The 16695-nt window shown below is 30.9% G+C and overlaps 1 protein-coding gene across 1 annotated transcript; it reads left to right on the forward strand.

Annotated features, from left to right (window-relative positions):
• Positions 1–14167: 14167 nt before the first annotated feature.
• LOC112294125 (cyclase-like protein 2) lies at positions 14168–16358 on the forward strand. Its single transcript, XM_024544318.3, has 6 exons — positions 14168–14854; positions 15166–15210; positions 15390–15462; positions 15728–15825; positions 15914–15981; positions 16128–16358. The coding sequence occupies exons 1-6, from the start codon at positions 14470–14472 to the stop codon at positions 16251–16253; spliced, it is 795 nt and encodes a 264-aa protein (XP_024400086.1). The 5' UTR covers positions 14168–14469; the 3' UTR covers positions 16254–16358.
• Positions 16359–16695: the final 337 nt, after the last annotated feature.

The following is a 16695-nucleotide window of genomic DNA, read 5'->3' on the forward strand; positions in this document are numbered from 1 at the left end:
AGCTCCAATTATATTTGTGAAGAAAAAAGATGGATCATTGCGGATGTGTGTTGATTATCGAGGACTCAACAAGATTACCATCAAAAATAGGTATCCACTACCTTTAATATCCGAACTTCTTGATCAGTTGAATCAAGCTAAGATCTATACAAAAATAGATCTTCGGGGAGCATACAATCTAGTACGTATCAAAGAAGGAGATGAATGGAAGACTGCGTTTCGAACTAGGTATGGACATTTTGAATTCAACGTCATGCCTTTTGGACTTACAAATGCACCAACAGCTTTTCAACATCTAATGAATGATATTTTTCGAGAGTTTTTGGACGATTTTGTGGTATGTTATTTAGACGACATCTTGATCTATTCTAAGAATCCAAAAAAACATGAACTTCATGTTCGTCATGTGTTACAAAAATTAAGAGATGCAAGACTCTATGCCAAGATAGAAAAGTGTGTATTCCATACTGCTCAAGTTGATTTCTTAGGTTACATCATTTCAAATGATGGACTTATGATGGATCCTAAGAAAGTTCAAACTATTATAGACTGGAAGATCCCAAAAACGGTAAGAGATGTCCAATATTTTTTGGGATTTGCCAACTACTATTAGATCTTCATCAAAGACTTCTCTCAAGTTGCAGCTCCACTTACATGTTTGACTTGTAAAGACAAACTCCAATGGAATCAAGAAGCGGAAGTTGCTTTTGAATCTTTGAAGACAGCGTTTGTTTCTGCACCAATCTTGTATCGTGTTGATTTTTCCAAAGCATTCTTTATGGAAACAGATGCATCGGACTTTGCTCTGGGTGCGGTTTTATCACAAATGGGAACAAATGACAAACTTCATCCAGTAGCCTTTCATTCAAGAAAATTCTCAGCAATAGAAATCAATTATGAGATCCATGACAAAGAACTTCTTGCAATTGTGGATTCTTTTCAAGAATGGCGTCATTATCTAGAAGGCGCTTCTAGTCCAATCACCGTGTATACGGATCACAAGAACCTCGAATATTTTATGTCAGCACGCGTACTAAATCGTCGCCAAGCTCGTTGGAGCATGTCTTTATCAAGATTCGAGTTCATCATCACTTATTGGTCAGAAAAACAACAAGGTTTATCTGATGCCTTATCTAGACGTTCTTATTTTGCACCAAAAGAAGGAGATGCAGCTTTTGAGCAACAAAGAACGGTTCTCTTGAAGCCGAAACAATTTCATCTTCGAGCAATAAAATCAACATTGACTGTTGATTTAACTTTCCTTAAGCAAGTCCAGTTAAGTATGTCTTCAGACCCTCTTGTTTATGATATCAAGAACAATTCTTCTAAATCTCATGATCCATCTAAATTTGAATTCAAGAACAACCTACTCTATTTCGAAGGACGCCTATATGTTCCAGAAGGAGAATCACATTTATATGTTCTTCAAGCTCGTCACGACTTCCCAGCAGCAGGACATTTTGGGTATAATAAGACTTTGGAGCTGATATCTAGAGATTTTTGGTGGCCTCAAATGTGGAAGGCAGTTAAAGATTTTGTACAATCATGTGATGTTTGCTCAAGATCAAAAACTCCTCGTCATCAACCTTTTGGACTTCTTCAGCCATTACCCATTCCAGAACAACCATGGTCTTCTGTTTCTATGGACTTCATCACGGATCTTCCAATCTCAGGTTCTTATGACTCTATATTCGTGATAGTAGATCGTTTTACCAAGATGGCACATTTTGTACCATGTACAAAATCTATCACAAGTGAAGAAACAGCTAAGCTCTTTCTTGACAATATCTATCGCTATCATGGATTACCCAAGGATATTATATCAGATAGGGGAACTCAATTTGTATCAAGATTTTAGCGGACTCTTTTCAAGATTCTTAAAGTGGATATAAAACTATCTTCGGCATTCCATCCTCAAACTGATGGACAAACGGAGCGTGTTAATCAAGTTTTGGAGCAATATTTAAAATGTACCATTAATTACCAATAAGATGATTGGACAACTCTTTTGCCATTGGCAGAGTTTGCTTACAATAACATGGTACACTCTTCTACAAAACAAACACCTTTCTTTGCTAATTATGGTTATCATCCACAACTTGATACTTTTGACTTTTCAAAAGTTGATAATCCTGCTGCAAAAGATTTGGCAATTCATTTATCAGAGCTACATGCAACGATGAAGGCGCAGTTAAAAGAGGCTCAAGAACAACAAAAGGCCAATGCGGATGTCTATCAAAAGGAACAACCATCATTCGTCTTGGGTGATAAGGTATGGCTACTTCGTCACAATATCAAGACCACTCATCCTTGTGACAAGTTGGACTATCGAAGGCTGGGACCATTTTCTATTTCTGCACAAATCAATCCAGTTGCATATCGTTTAGATCTACCAGAGTCAATGAAAATCCATCCAGTATTCCACGTGTCTCTTCTTGAACCATACAAGACAGTGGACATACCAAGAAGACGACAAGCTCTACCTCCTCCTATAGAAGTGGACAATAATGAAGAGTTTGAAGTAGAAGAAATCTTAGATTCAAGGCGGCGCTGAAATAAATTAGAATATCTTGTCCATTGGCACAGATATGGTATTAGTGAACGCACATGGGAGCCATTAAAGAATCTTGCAAATGCACCAAAGGCGGTGGAGGCTTTTCATCGACGACATCCATCAAAATCAAGATGAAAACCTTCTTTATAAAAGAAACAACATCTAGGCAAGATAACATTCTACTTTCAATTCTTATTCGTAGCTTCATTGTAGTAGTGGCGCTCAGGAGATGGAGAACCAACAACGAGCGGATTCAACTCAAGAGCCTTCATTTGCTGACCTGTCGGGCGAGACATTACGATTGTCACAACCTTCAAGTCGACGCAATCGAGATGAAGATCTTCAAGAACGACATGTTCTTCCTCAAATAGATGGTGAGATACAATTCGTTTGATATCACGATTTGGGAAGGGACTCCCGATGTTTGGTGATTTTGCTAGAGGTAGGAACAACTCCTGATGGTGTTCCAAATATTCTATTCGAAGGAAGTTACAAAGGCCTCAACAATGATCAAATAAGTGGGTGGTCTTCCCGCCTTAGTATAGGACACTACCGATGGTTGAGAGGCCCTATCAATCATCTTCGAAGAGAACAGAGATTAGAGTATGTGGCGAATATAATCCGTCGCATCATAGATTTCCTCAACATATGATGACCGCTCCTCGTGGAACTCGTCCCTAGAAGGGGGGATAATATCACGGCCATAATCATGTAAGCTAATAATTACATATAGAAATAGGTAGAAGTAATTAAAAATAGGTAAAAGTAAGTTAATTCTATAATATTTAATATGAAAGCTTCCTAGAAACTTCTTAGACGCTACTTGGACTTCATAGGTGTCTTTAATTGACTTTTTGGATTAGAAACGTGGTCAACAAGTTGGCCATGTGCCACACATGTTGTTAGCTTGAAGATCAAGCTAACTATGTGGCCCACACATAGAAAAACTTGCCTTGTAAGTCAAGGCATGTGCCCTACAAAGTCAACACATATTGGAGGTCCTATAGAACGTCGCCACGTAGCTCTTAGTTAGATAGTATATATAGAAACAAGAGTGAAGGCTTCTTCACTCTTGTCAACTCTTTTCTTGCTTCTAGTCTAGTTTCAAGGATCTCTAGTTTTCTTGTCTTTTGGCAATAACCATTCTAGTTCCTCTTTCAATATATATACTTATTTATATATATTTTGTTACCTCTCTTTGAGTGAAGGCTCACTTGTCTGAATTATTTTTTTCATCGAGTTCTTGTCCTTGAGAACTTTTCAACAATGACAATATGCTTATTTTTAATAGTCAATTGTGCTTCATTTATAATCAATACATTCTTTAACAAACTCTCTCATAAACTTCTCAAGAATTTTCAATAAATATATACAAATTGAATTCTATGACTAATAGTTTCTTTGCACTATATATAATTATTATAAATTTATTTTCATCTTTTTTGGTTTTTGTAGCATCTATGTAAATCAAACTTCTTGAAGCAAAACTACTAATTTGTAGCAACACATTTGTTCTTTAGCAAAAGTAGCTTACTTACCTTTATCATCAACAAATATATCACTTGTCTTCAATACAACTCTTTAACTATCTTTTTAAAATAGCCTTGTTCAAACATTCATAAAAAATGGTATAAGTTCCATTCTTGTAATACTCTTAATGCAATAATAGCTTGGAGTGTAGTCTACTTGACTATAGATGTAAACATCTTGTCATAGTTGAGACCTTGTAATTTTTCAAAAATTCTTGCCACAATCATTGACTTTATTCTTTAGTATACTAGTTTATGACCAATTTTCCTTTAAAAATCTATTGGGCACACATTTTTTTACAACTTGAAAGAATTATGGTAAGTTTTCAAGTTTTGTTTTGAATAAGTAAATCAAATTATTCTTTTAAAGATTCTTTTTATTTGAGATTCCTATTAGCATTGTTAAAAAGTCATCATCAAAAGAGCTTCTAATTATATCAATTCTAATTACATTTTTGTCTTATATTAAATACATATGATAATCTTTGAGATAAATAAGAATTAGGTGAGCTCTAAGTGATTGTCTAATTGCATCAAAAGATACAAGTTGATTCAAAAAAATTATTTTAAATAGCATTTGCTATAAGTCATGTTCTATTCTTTCATTGCTCTTTTAAAAGATTAGAAGTCCAACATTTTCTTGAATATTTAGAAGATTAGTCTAAGATTTCTAAATTTATAATAAGGCATATAAAAAATCTCTATTCTTTACTAGTAGATAGATCAAAAAAATAATAATGACATCTATATTAGATTATAATTGCTAAAAAAAATTAGTAATAAGAAAAAAGTTAGTAGAGAATTAAAATGGTCATTTCAAAGAACTCATCTACATGAGACAATCACAAGGATTTAAACAACCAAGCAAAAAAAATCTTGTACACAAATTACAAAGATCAATTTATGGTTTGAAGCAATTACCTAGTTCATAAAGAAGTATCAAATGAAGGACCTTAAAGAAATTCAATATTAACTTTTTATCAAATTCAATAGAGTTCCAAATAGATTTCTAGTTTACTAAAAAAGAGTTTTATGAAAAACTTGTTTGTAAAGTACAAATAAAGCATTACAAAACTATTACAAGTTCTCTTTTTGAAGGATATGAATCCAGATCCTAAATCCTAAATTCTAAAATGCTCTATATAATATTCTATATTAATCAAAGTAGTCTCAATTTTTTTTAGAATGGCTCTTAATTTTGTTTTTTTATTTTAATGACTCCATGTTATTTTTTTAGTTCTTCACTACTATCTATTGTCAATTTTTCTTTGAATATAGTATCATTTTATTTGAGTTTCTTTAGCTTTTAATATGTCTATACTAAGAGAGAATGTTGGAATGTATATCACTTTTTGTGGCTTATTGGAATAGACGTTGAGATTTTCTATTGGAGAATCATGTGGCTCTTTAATTTGGCAATAATTAGTATCTTAGTTTAGTGATGTTTTCTGGTTTTCATGCAACTACGGCTTATAATGCACTCACCTTTTGATTTTGTTTATTAGTTTATTATTCTCACTATTTAATCTAAAACTTTCTCTTTTCATTTAATTAAGCTAATTAGCAATAACATTTTAGTGGCATTTCACAGCATAATAAAGATTCTAAGAAAATGTACAAATTAATACTATTATATACTAATTGCATCTCTAAAACCTTGAAGAAAATTGGACTCACCAATTGCATACATAAAAATCCTAAATTTGTATGTCACAAAACTACTCTCTACCATCTTTATTTGGTTATAGATAGATTTTGAGCATGGTTGCATATTTTTGTCTTTAAGAGGCATACAATAACAAATTTAGTACACATTTGTATTCAAACCACTATTTACTTATAATTAATAGAAATTATGTGGATATACCAAAATAAAGCTTGTACAAGGCTATAGAATTTAAATTAGTTATTAATTTTATATTCATGAAAAATAAAAAAATTAATATTTCAACTATTATATTTGAGACTTCTATTGGTAAATTTTATTTTGTTTAATTTTTTACTGACTTGTTAGTAAAGATATTTTAAATTTTAATTTTCAAATTTTTAGTTATAATTCTATCATATGCCATAGTAATTCTTTAACATGAATTTGAAGTTGCCACAAACCATGTTAATTATTAAATTATTAGTTTAATTTTCTTATAAGGATCTTACTTATTTAAATTTTCAAAGTTGTTAATTATGTGCTCAAGTTTCAGATGCATAAATATTGGTTGTAGCTTTAGATTGTGAGCTTATAAGAGACTTATATTGAATGAAGTTAGAAGTATTATCACCTGCACCACTAATAAGAGTATCTAATGTAATATTGTGCAACCTTCTATTTATAAATTTTTATTTGTTGTATTGCTTGAAGGTGCTTCTTGTACCAAATTTCCATCCTTGATTTCTACCTAAGATGGTGTGCCTTCTTAGCTTATATACCATTTCCACCACTTGAGACATTTATTTTTACATTGAAAATAAACCATCCATTAAAAAATTTACAAAGTAACTCATCTATATATAAAATGTGCTAATAATTGTGAAGAATGGACTTTGTTGCAGCTTTGAATTGTTTTTGGTAATTTGAAAAGACATATTACAAATAACTTTTGATCCAATTCTTATTGTGCTCTAGATTGATGTTGTATAATATGAATTCTAGCTTTAAAATGCACCAAGCATGTAGCTGTAGAAGATAAATAGTAAAATGCAACAGCAAGATCATAACAAGTCTAATAGAATCTTAAATAAACTCTAATTAAATTTTACCAAACATAATCAAATTTTAACCAATTCAAACAAAGTTTAAAATAAATTACTTAAAAAAATATAAAAAGTTATAAATTAATCTTTTAAAAAATATTAAATCAATAAATCAATAAATATTAAAATAAATAATTTAAAGAAATATTAAATAATATTAAATAAATATTAAATAAATATTAAATAAATATTAAATAAATATTAAATAAATATTAAATAAATATTAAATAAACATTAAATAAATATTAAAATAAAAATATTAAAGAAATTATAATAAAATACTAAAAATAAAAATCTTAAATAAATCCTAAGTAAATCCTAGGTAAATTCTAACAAAATTTTAATATAGTCCTAAAAATCTAAAAAATTTTAAAAAATCCTAAAAAAAAGTCTTAAATAAATTCTAATAAAATCCTAATCAAATTCTAAATCCTAAACTAAATCCTTATCAAATCTTGATCAAATCCGAAAAAATCTTAAGAAATTTCTAATAAATTTATATAATCATTTAAAAATCTCAACTAAAATTTTACTCATATTTTAATCCATAATTAATTAATAAGTAAAAAAAAATTGAAGAAAATTAGACTCACCAATTGAAAGAAAAAGCTCCCAAATTTCTCAAATGTTGGTTGCCTTCCTTCTCCAACCTAGATATTTATCTTTTAGCAATAATTTTTCCTTGCTAAAGAATTCAATTTGTTCTTATTGAACGATTTTTTTTTGCTTCAAACATTAGCTGGTATGTAGATTTTTAAGTTCAAATTGTTTTCACCAATTTTTACTTCGACCAAATTGGTGGATTTTGTAGGATTGAAAAAACCCTCACTAATCCTAAATTTCAAACATTGAAGATCCTAATCTAATAAAACTCTTATATCTTTTAATCTAATTGCTTTATTGACATCAAATTTTTTAAATACATTCAAGATAACCACAATAATAAATTCATAAATTTTTAAACTTCTTTTAATTTTTTAAAATCCAAAACCAATGAGTATATTTTTCACTTTGCAAAGTCCTCAAAAATTCAATATGCCTTCAAATCACATAAAACAAACTTTCAAAAAAAATTATTAGATATTTTTGGAATTTTATTCTTTGAACAACCAAAGAATCCCAAAATTATGGTAGATGAGTGATTTTGTGCCTTAGGATCTAATTTTGACCTTGGTTTACAACTAGTCTTCTTTGAATATCAATTCTTAATATTTTGTGGTAATTTTTGTTAAAATCTATTTTTAATTTTTTTTAAAGATGCACATATGATTTATTTTTTATTTTATTTTTTTGTCTTATTTATGGTCTTATGAAGTGAATAGAAGTCTTTTTTGTTATAAAAAGGCAGCATTAACATTGAAAGTTTCTACTACCTTCATATCATTTATCCATATTTTGTTATTATACCTTTCTATTAGTTTCTTCTATAATAAAATCCATATTTTTATCTTTCACAATATAGCCGTGCTATCACACAACATAGAAGCACTGATCTATCTTGGTTATAACTAAAATACAATAAGTCAATTAACATATTAAAGTTATGTTTCCTAGCTAACCTTCCTTATAGTATTAGAAAGTAAGTATCTTATATACAATACTGACGCCTTTTTTTTTCATAAGAACCAAAATAGATGTATTTTTTAGAATCTAATGGTTTCATTTGATATCCAAACTTGTTATAGTAAATCATCTTATTTTACTTATTTTTTAGCCTCTTTTGGGATGGTCCTTCACTGAGATGGTCCCTTAGTTCATAAGTGGTATTTTTAAAATAAATCCATATATAAAAACCTTTATATACTATAATAGAAATAGATTTGGACCTAAATTCTAATAATCTACATCAATAAATTTTATCACAATCTTTATTAATGAAATGAAGCATGTATCAAAATATCATTGACAAAAAATTGATTAGATATTAGAATATTATTTTTAAAAGTTGAATTACTAAAATAACAATGATCTTTTATATAACAAAATAATTTTCATATTCATTAATATATAAGATTATATAAAAGATCAATCTTTTTTAATCTTATATTATTACATGTTCTTGATAATGTTTGATAGAGGCTTACGAGATGAATTGATAATTGTCATTTTTTAAAAATAAAACCCAAGAAGAGACATTAAACAAAAATACAAATGAAACTTACTTCAATCTTTGCTAGAAAGATTATTATTTTATATAATAAGAATTATATTCAATAACCTTAGTTTTTCTTATCTAAACTTTTACCAAATATATAACAAAGTTCATGAATAAAAATTATGTATGTACAAGAGGAGCTATCAATTGAAGGTGGCTCAAAAAAAGACTCTAACAAAAAGAAGCACATATTGCAAAACACACAATCTTGAATCTTATAAAATACACCTACCATTTTCCAAATCTTTTTAAAGTGAGTCTAATACTTTTAGATTATAAAGAAAAAAATATAGAAACTTAAGAAGTAAAGGTGGAGAATATGGATGGAAATTAAGAATCTAAGGTGAAAGCAGGGTCACTACAATGATGCCTTGGAACTTAGATAAAAATATTCTACATTGTCAATACTTTGTAAATTTTTTCAATACTTGGCCTCAAAACCTTCCAACTCAATCAACTGGCTCAAATAACTTTGATTACAAGATCTTCAAATTTACTTTTGAATCATGGATGCATTGACAAAAAAGTAGGAAGAAAAGAAGAGAATAAGGGAGGGGCATGAATGGATAGTGTGTTGGATGAGAAGAGATTGCAGGAGTTGAAGGAACAAAAATTATTTGAAATTAATATCATATTTAATACTATAATAGCTTGACTTTGTACTTATATTTTGATGCAAAATCAGCTGTTTTTATAATTTGAGAATGTAGCTTATTTTGAATAATCTATTGTTATATAATAATATATTAAAGACCATATAAAAATAATTATCAAACGAATTGCATCAAATATGTAAATTGGTCTAATTGACGAATTTTTTTCCTTTATTGATTCAAATACTTCGTTGAAAAAAAATATAAATAAATAAATAAATAAATCCCTCAATGTTAAAATTTTTTAATTAATATATTTATTTTTTTTTGAAATTTTTATTTTAATAAAGAATAGATTAAATTCAGTAATATAACACCTTAGTATAATAGAGATTATATATTTAAATCTCACTTCTCCATAAAATTTATAATTTTTTTATATAAATTAAAAATAATTTTATTTATTTTTAATTAAATAAAATATTTATATTTAATTAATAATTAATTTTTTTTATGAATTAATTTTTTTTAAAAAAATTAAATCTATAAGTTAATTATATTTTAGATTATTTTTATTTTAATATATAATATAATTAACATGGAAAAAAAATCATGTACACCAATATATTTAACAATCAACCATAGAAGCATGCCTTTCAACCTGTCTACCTTATTAACTCTTCTACTCTCCATTTTTAGACTTTAGACCAATAGCCAAGATGTAATCTATGGACCACCGCAATTTAACAAAGCTAATTGTAACGGTTGGAAGGCCTAGAGGCTAATATTTTATAAAGAGTGGCTAGAGCATGAAATAGTATAGACAATTATACACATCTTGAGGCACTTGATTCTATTAAACAATCATATTCTACCTACTATAACTTATCTTCTAAGTCTCGCTCTATCTCTACAAATTGATTTTCAACAACCACTACTAACAACCTCACTCTTGACTTCCTACTTTTGCAAGATGAACTTCTATGGAACCTCAAGTATAATATAAATATTATTAAATTCTTATGTTTAACTCTCCCAAGTTGTATCTCCTTCCCTTCATATCCACACATGGAGTACATGCCTCACTACCATCCATATTAATTCTTCCATCATCTCAACTTACATATACAATCCTACCCCCTTTAATCTTCTATCTTTCAATCCAATGATTTTTTTAAAACCAAAACTAATAAAACTTTCTACAAAAAAATAGTGTTGCTACATCCACAAAAGATATGCACTGGAAATTCATTTTAATTGAAATCAAAAGCTTGTGATTAAATCCTCTCATACTATTAATATATTACCACTATTTGCACAATATCGTATTATAATTGTTTATAGTATATAAAAAATAAATAAAACATATAATATATTTATAAGTGTTGATGTATATTAGAATGGTTAATAGATTAATTTAAAAATAATTTATGTAAGAAAATTTATTTTTAGGTTTACCTATTTTGATTATGGTGTTTAAATTATATAGGATTTAGATATTTAGTATAAAATTTAAAGAGAAGATTGGAGCTCACAAATAAAGATCCAAACCTCTAAGAAGCTTATTTGGAGGAATGAAAGCAAGGTATGAATGGATGAAGGCAAGAAGTAAAGATCTTCATTCCTATTAGTCAAAAGCTATGCCAAATAGGCTCTCAAAAGGCTATTTGTGACAATAACAAGGATTTTGGCAACTTCAAAAAGAATATTTGAGAATTAAAAGTAAGGATTCTAAGTTATAGGATTTGAATTATAATTTGTACACAAATTCTAGAGGGTTTGGAATTAAGGTGATGAAGTTATAGCCATTTGAAGTTAAGGTGTTTTTTTAAGACATACTATTGTTTTGATGATACAAGGAGTTATATGATAGCTTTTAGAAATTAGAAGGTGTGGTTGCAAGAGTGATTTCAAGACCTATGTCTTTACAAAAGAATTGGTATGTTTGGAATTTGTATCGAGTTATAAAACATTGAAGACAACACATGTAATTCAAAGGCAATAAGTGAGCTATTTTATTGATAGTAATTGCTGAGGCTATATCTTGAGTTTCCAAATGAATTTTTAGCTCAAAATTTCCAAAGATAAGTGTTATTAGGTTAAAAAGCTATATTTAAAATAAATATGGTATTTGAATACTTAATTTATAGATATAAATAAATTTATATATAAGTATATGAAAATAAGGATTTAAAGCTATTCTTAGGATTTTGGCAATATTTCAAGATCTGTAATAAATCTTTAGTTGAAATTTGTTGTGGTAGTTGTTTAAAATACATTAATACTTTATATAAATTTTTATTTTCTTTGGACCGTTCGATTGTAAAATATAATCTATTGAAGTTTGAAAAGAATTCATTTTAGGTTATATAAGGGTTTAAAATATTTTTATCACATTTTGGTTGTTTTTTGGTATTTAAGACTTATGTATTGATGTAATTACCCATATAGGGACAAATTTATATATATAAACTTGGTACTTTTTTTATCTTGAGACTTAATTGAGCAATTAATGATAGCTAGAAGCCTAATGCTTTTTTAAGACAAATTCTCTCTACCCCGACAATAGTGAGGGCCATAGATATCATAAACATATCACCATGGTATTACAAAGGTTGCATGATGGAATCCAATAGTTGATTGTAAGGTATATTGAGCTCCATCCTTGCCTCCACCCTTAAGCTCAATCTACTTCTCCATCTTGTCTCCTTCTCCACCTTGTCTCATCTCTACTTTGCTTTATAATAAATGGTAAATGCACCCTTGATTGTCTACTGTGCACTATTTCCAATATATCATTGCAATGTTTGTTTAATGTTGCCTTCCTACTTTGACTATACTTGACTTTATTTGTGAAATATTGTTGTTGCTCTACAATAGAAGCATTTGGTATTCCATACTAATGCTTGATGAGAAGTTGGCAATGGAAGGAAATTCCAAGAAATCAGAGTAGGATCATGCTAATATGAGTAATTTGTGGCAGTTTGAGTTTCAACTATTCTAGTTATAGCATATACTTAGTTACATGAATGTCATAAATTTTGTGAAGATTGAAGCAAGGAAGTTGGTAGTTCTCAGCTTGTCATTTCTTCTTATTGTAACTGGGGAATCCATATGCAAAGTTGAAGATTGCTGACATTGCTATCAAGGAGCCCACTACTGCCAAGAGTAAGAGTGCATAAAGAAAACCAATTCCAAAGAGAGGCAATGTGAGTGTAATCAATACTTTTTTGAATCTTAAAACCTTTCACCAAATTGAGGAATTTTGAAATGTTTCACATGTATTGAGATGTTTGTAATATAATAATGCTAAATTTTGTCATTATTGGACTTGTGTAGGTGACAAAAATGATCTTCAAGGATATCAAAGATACTATGAAAGGATGAGTTGCTCATAATAGAAGTCATGTTTTTTGTAAAGATAATGGCTAGATGTAATCACTATCATGGAGCCAAGAATGTGTGTTAAACATAGATACTCTTGATTATTATAGCTATAATATATCATTCATCTCAAGACTCTAGATGTAATGATTTTCTAAGTCCTTGAGCTTGTCTAACTCCAAGATTCCATTGCTAGATCCATCTCTGATCTTTCTCTTCTTACACACTAAATATAAGAATATTACTCAACTATACCTAGAACCATCTAAAAGTAATGCAACTTCCTACACTCTCTTCTAGAATTGTTATGCTATCATAATATAAATCATGAGCTTAACATCACACTTGAATGTGTGTCCATCTCTAAGATCTTTGAGAGCTATGCTCTTTGTTTATTTTTTCAAGGCAACAAAGTAATGTTTTATACTCAAATGATCAGATGGTAGAAAAACAGAATGAATAGATGAAGCTAATTGAAAACAAATCAAAGTGTATCTACCAAAATCAAAGATCCACGTTGTCTCATTCTAAAACTTTTCTTTAGAATGACATGATAATTCTAATATTTTCTTATATTTTGTGCTTAGTTTTTATATAATAGCTAAAGAATGTCATTATATTTGAACACAATGACACACTTTACAATATTCAAAATACAATGCATGATATCAAAGTAGAGAATGGATGAAAGAAAGTTAAAGAAAGAATTGAGAAGGCAATAAAATAATGTCATGATAGAAACCAATGAAGAATACAAACAAACATTCTCATCTAAAAAAATCCAATCATGTGCCAATCTTTATCTAATAGACCTTATGCAACAAGTCTCCACCTCTCCCATTTGCATTAGTAAATATTCTCTACAAGTCAAAGAATAAACCTCTTCATTCACAATTATTTATTCATTTGTGTGCATTCTACAGCTATTATATTATATGTCATATCATGTTCAGTCTTTCCAGAATTTTTTGACTGTCTTTCTATATATATATATATATATACACATACATACACACAATTAATTAAATAAATACACATATCTGCGTGCATAAATTCAAACTTCTGATCCACCCCAAAAATCTTGCAGAAAGCATGCCAACGTGTGAGAACAAAGTGTGAGCAAAGCCTCGCAACAAACAGCGAAGTAACCGAATAAATATTTGCTTGGGCTGCTTTACCAAAAAATAAGAAAGTGATTTTTTTCTTGCTAGACTTCTCTCAAAGACAGTACAGAACAGAGGAGAAGGATTCTTGTTGGTGTTACCTTGACTGCACTGACCTTTTTGCACTGGTCCCGTGTTGCGGTGTTGAAGTTGGTGGAAGATTTACAGGTGTTTGCACGTTGTGGAACTCTCGAGGTGTAGCCTCTGAAGGCACTTGGGGATAGAGTTGCAAGAGTGAGGATTGCAGGCTTCGGAGACGGGAGGTTCCAGGAGGAATCGAGCGTTGTGACTTGGGTTGGATTGGATTGAGTTGAACCGTTTGGATTTGCCCTTCGAGGCTATGGCGTTTTCACTTGTGGTGGTGGTGTTTGCAGCACTGCTGGGCACCCAAGTGGCAATTTCGGCGCAGGGAATTGAAACTAGTCACCATGGTCCAGGGATGTGCAAAGCTCAGGGTGGGGAAGTCGGAGGAGGTTCGACTCGGAGGGTTATCGACATCACGCATTCGTATCGGGCAGACTTGCCGAAATGGCAATCCAAGACAGGGTTGGGGGTTTTGACAAGCTTGGTGTCGAGTTTGGCCGAAGGTGACTTCGCCAATGTCTCTGAGCTGAAATTTGAGGAAGTGCATTCGGGCACTCATGTGGATGCTCCTGGGCATTACGTGCAGGAGCATTACGTGGCAGGATTGGATGTGGCGTCCCTAGACCTAGACACCCTCATTGGTAAGTTGATTCATTTGGTGATTGCTTGTCGGTCGCAAATCGGGCATAATAATGAAGGAATTAGATCGTCACGGCGTCAGGAATGCCATCTCCTCGTGCTTGAGAGGATTGAGAACGTTGAGTGTGCTGTTGCTGCTAGACAGGTTGCGGAGCTAGTGGGTCTTCGTTACAAAACGTTGGATTCGAACCCAAATGCCTAAAACCTGTAGAACTTCTAGTATCCACTTTGGAATTCCGTAGCGAAATGATTGACGAGCATTTTCTGTTTAACTTGTGCTTCTTGCTAAAGTCGGTGGTTGTTCTGCGCGCAGGTCCTGTGCTACTGATTGATGCACCACGGGATTCTAACTTGACAGGTTCTTATCCTACTATATTTGTTTTTTTAAGACCTCCAATCTTTCCGGTCGTTGGATGAGGGCTTCTAAGGTGACAAGAATTTTAAATTGATAGCAATGGTATGCGATAATAAGGATTTGAGGATATAGACCTAATTTTCTCCTATTAACTTCTATCAAGCATATGAACATGTACGCAGCCCAGGCATTGCAGAGTCTCCATATACCCCCAGGTGTTGAGCGCGTAATTTTCAGGACACTTAACAGTGACAGGTAAAGAGAAAATCGACAAAACGAAGTTGTTTACTTGTGTTACGTCTTCATGACATTCGTTAGTAATCCTGCCATTGGACAACACACTACTCCTAACACTCCTCAGACAATTTATGCAGCCATGGCTCTGTGATACTTCATGCTTTGAAACAAGCGGCAAGTGCTTGTAGGATTTTTTCATACAAAAGTTAGACAGTCCTTGCCTCGTTAACAGCTATATGGCTCTGTGATACTCAGCTAATGAAACAGCTCGACTGTCATACAGGAGATTGATGTGGAACATAGAATGGGACTCTTCTTACGTGGGTTTCACCACCGATGGCGCCGAATGGCTTGTAAACCACACTAATGTCAAGTTTATTGGTAAGAATAGGATGATTTTGCTTGTAATGTATCGTAATGCATCGTTACTTGGCATTATGTGAATGATACGTGTGATTTTTCTGTGCAGGAATCGATTACCTCTCCGTTGCAGCATACGTAGACCTTGTTGCTGCACACCGGGTTCTCTTAGGAAAGGTACATTCGTTTATCTCGGAGTACTCTTGTATCATCGATCAATCTGTTGGCCTGCATCTTCTTAGGTTCGAGGTGATTGAATATCAGAATACAACAAAAAGAATGGGTTTTATTCACATGTGGTCTATTCTACGAACTTTGTGCAGAAGCTTGTGATAGTGGAAGGTCTAAATCTAGACGAAGTGGAGATGGGCCTCTACACTGTCCACTGCCTCCCTTTGAAACTTCTACAAGCAGAAGGTTGTCCCATCAGATGCGTGCTTTCTGCTTAGAGTTCTATACATATGCTACTAACGCTCTTGCCCTCTCTAAATCACTCGTTGTTATCACTATCCTTTTTTACAATGATCAAATAAGTTCTTTTTCAATGGCATAAATAGGGTTGAGTTTGCCATTATGCATCAACATTTTGCTCTATTTATTTTATATATTGAATATGGAATTGTAATAAGGGTTATAATTAGGAGCCACAAGGAATTAATTCTAAATTGGATTTTAGAAAAGATTAATATTCGAAATCAATGTTTAACTTGATAAAGAATTTGGACAAGTCTAAAATAAATTAGTTCAAATTATGAGTCTAGAAAAATACAAATAAAAGTAGTTTAATTAAAAGTAGCCTAAGAGAAGAGAGATGATCAACAAAAGATAGATAAAAGTAATTCCATTAAAGATAGTTGAAGGGAAGAAAAAACACCAATAAAAATTAAATAA

This window comes from Physcomitrium patens, chromosome 17 (genome assembly GCF_059467195.1).
Source record: "Physcomitrium patens ecotype Gransden chromosome 17, ASM5946719v1, whole genome shotgun sequence".
Lineage (NCBI taxonomy): Eukaryota > Viridiplantae > Streptophyta > Bryopsida > Funariales > Funariaceae > Physcomitrium > Physcomitrium patens.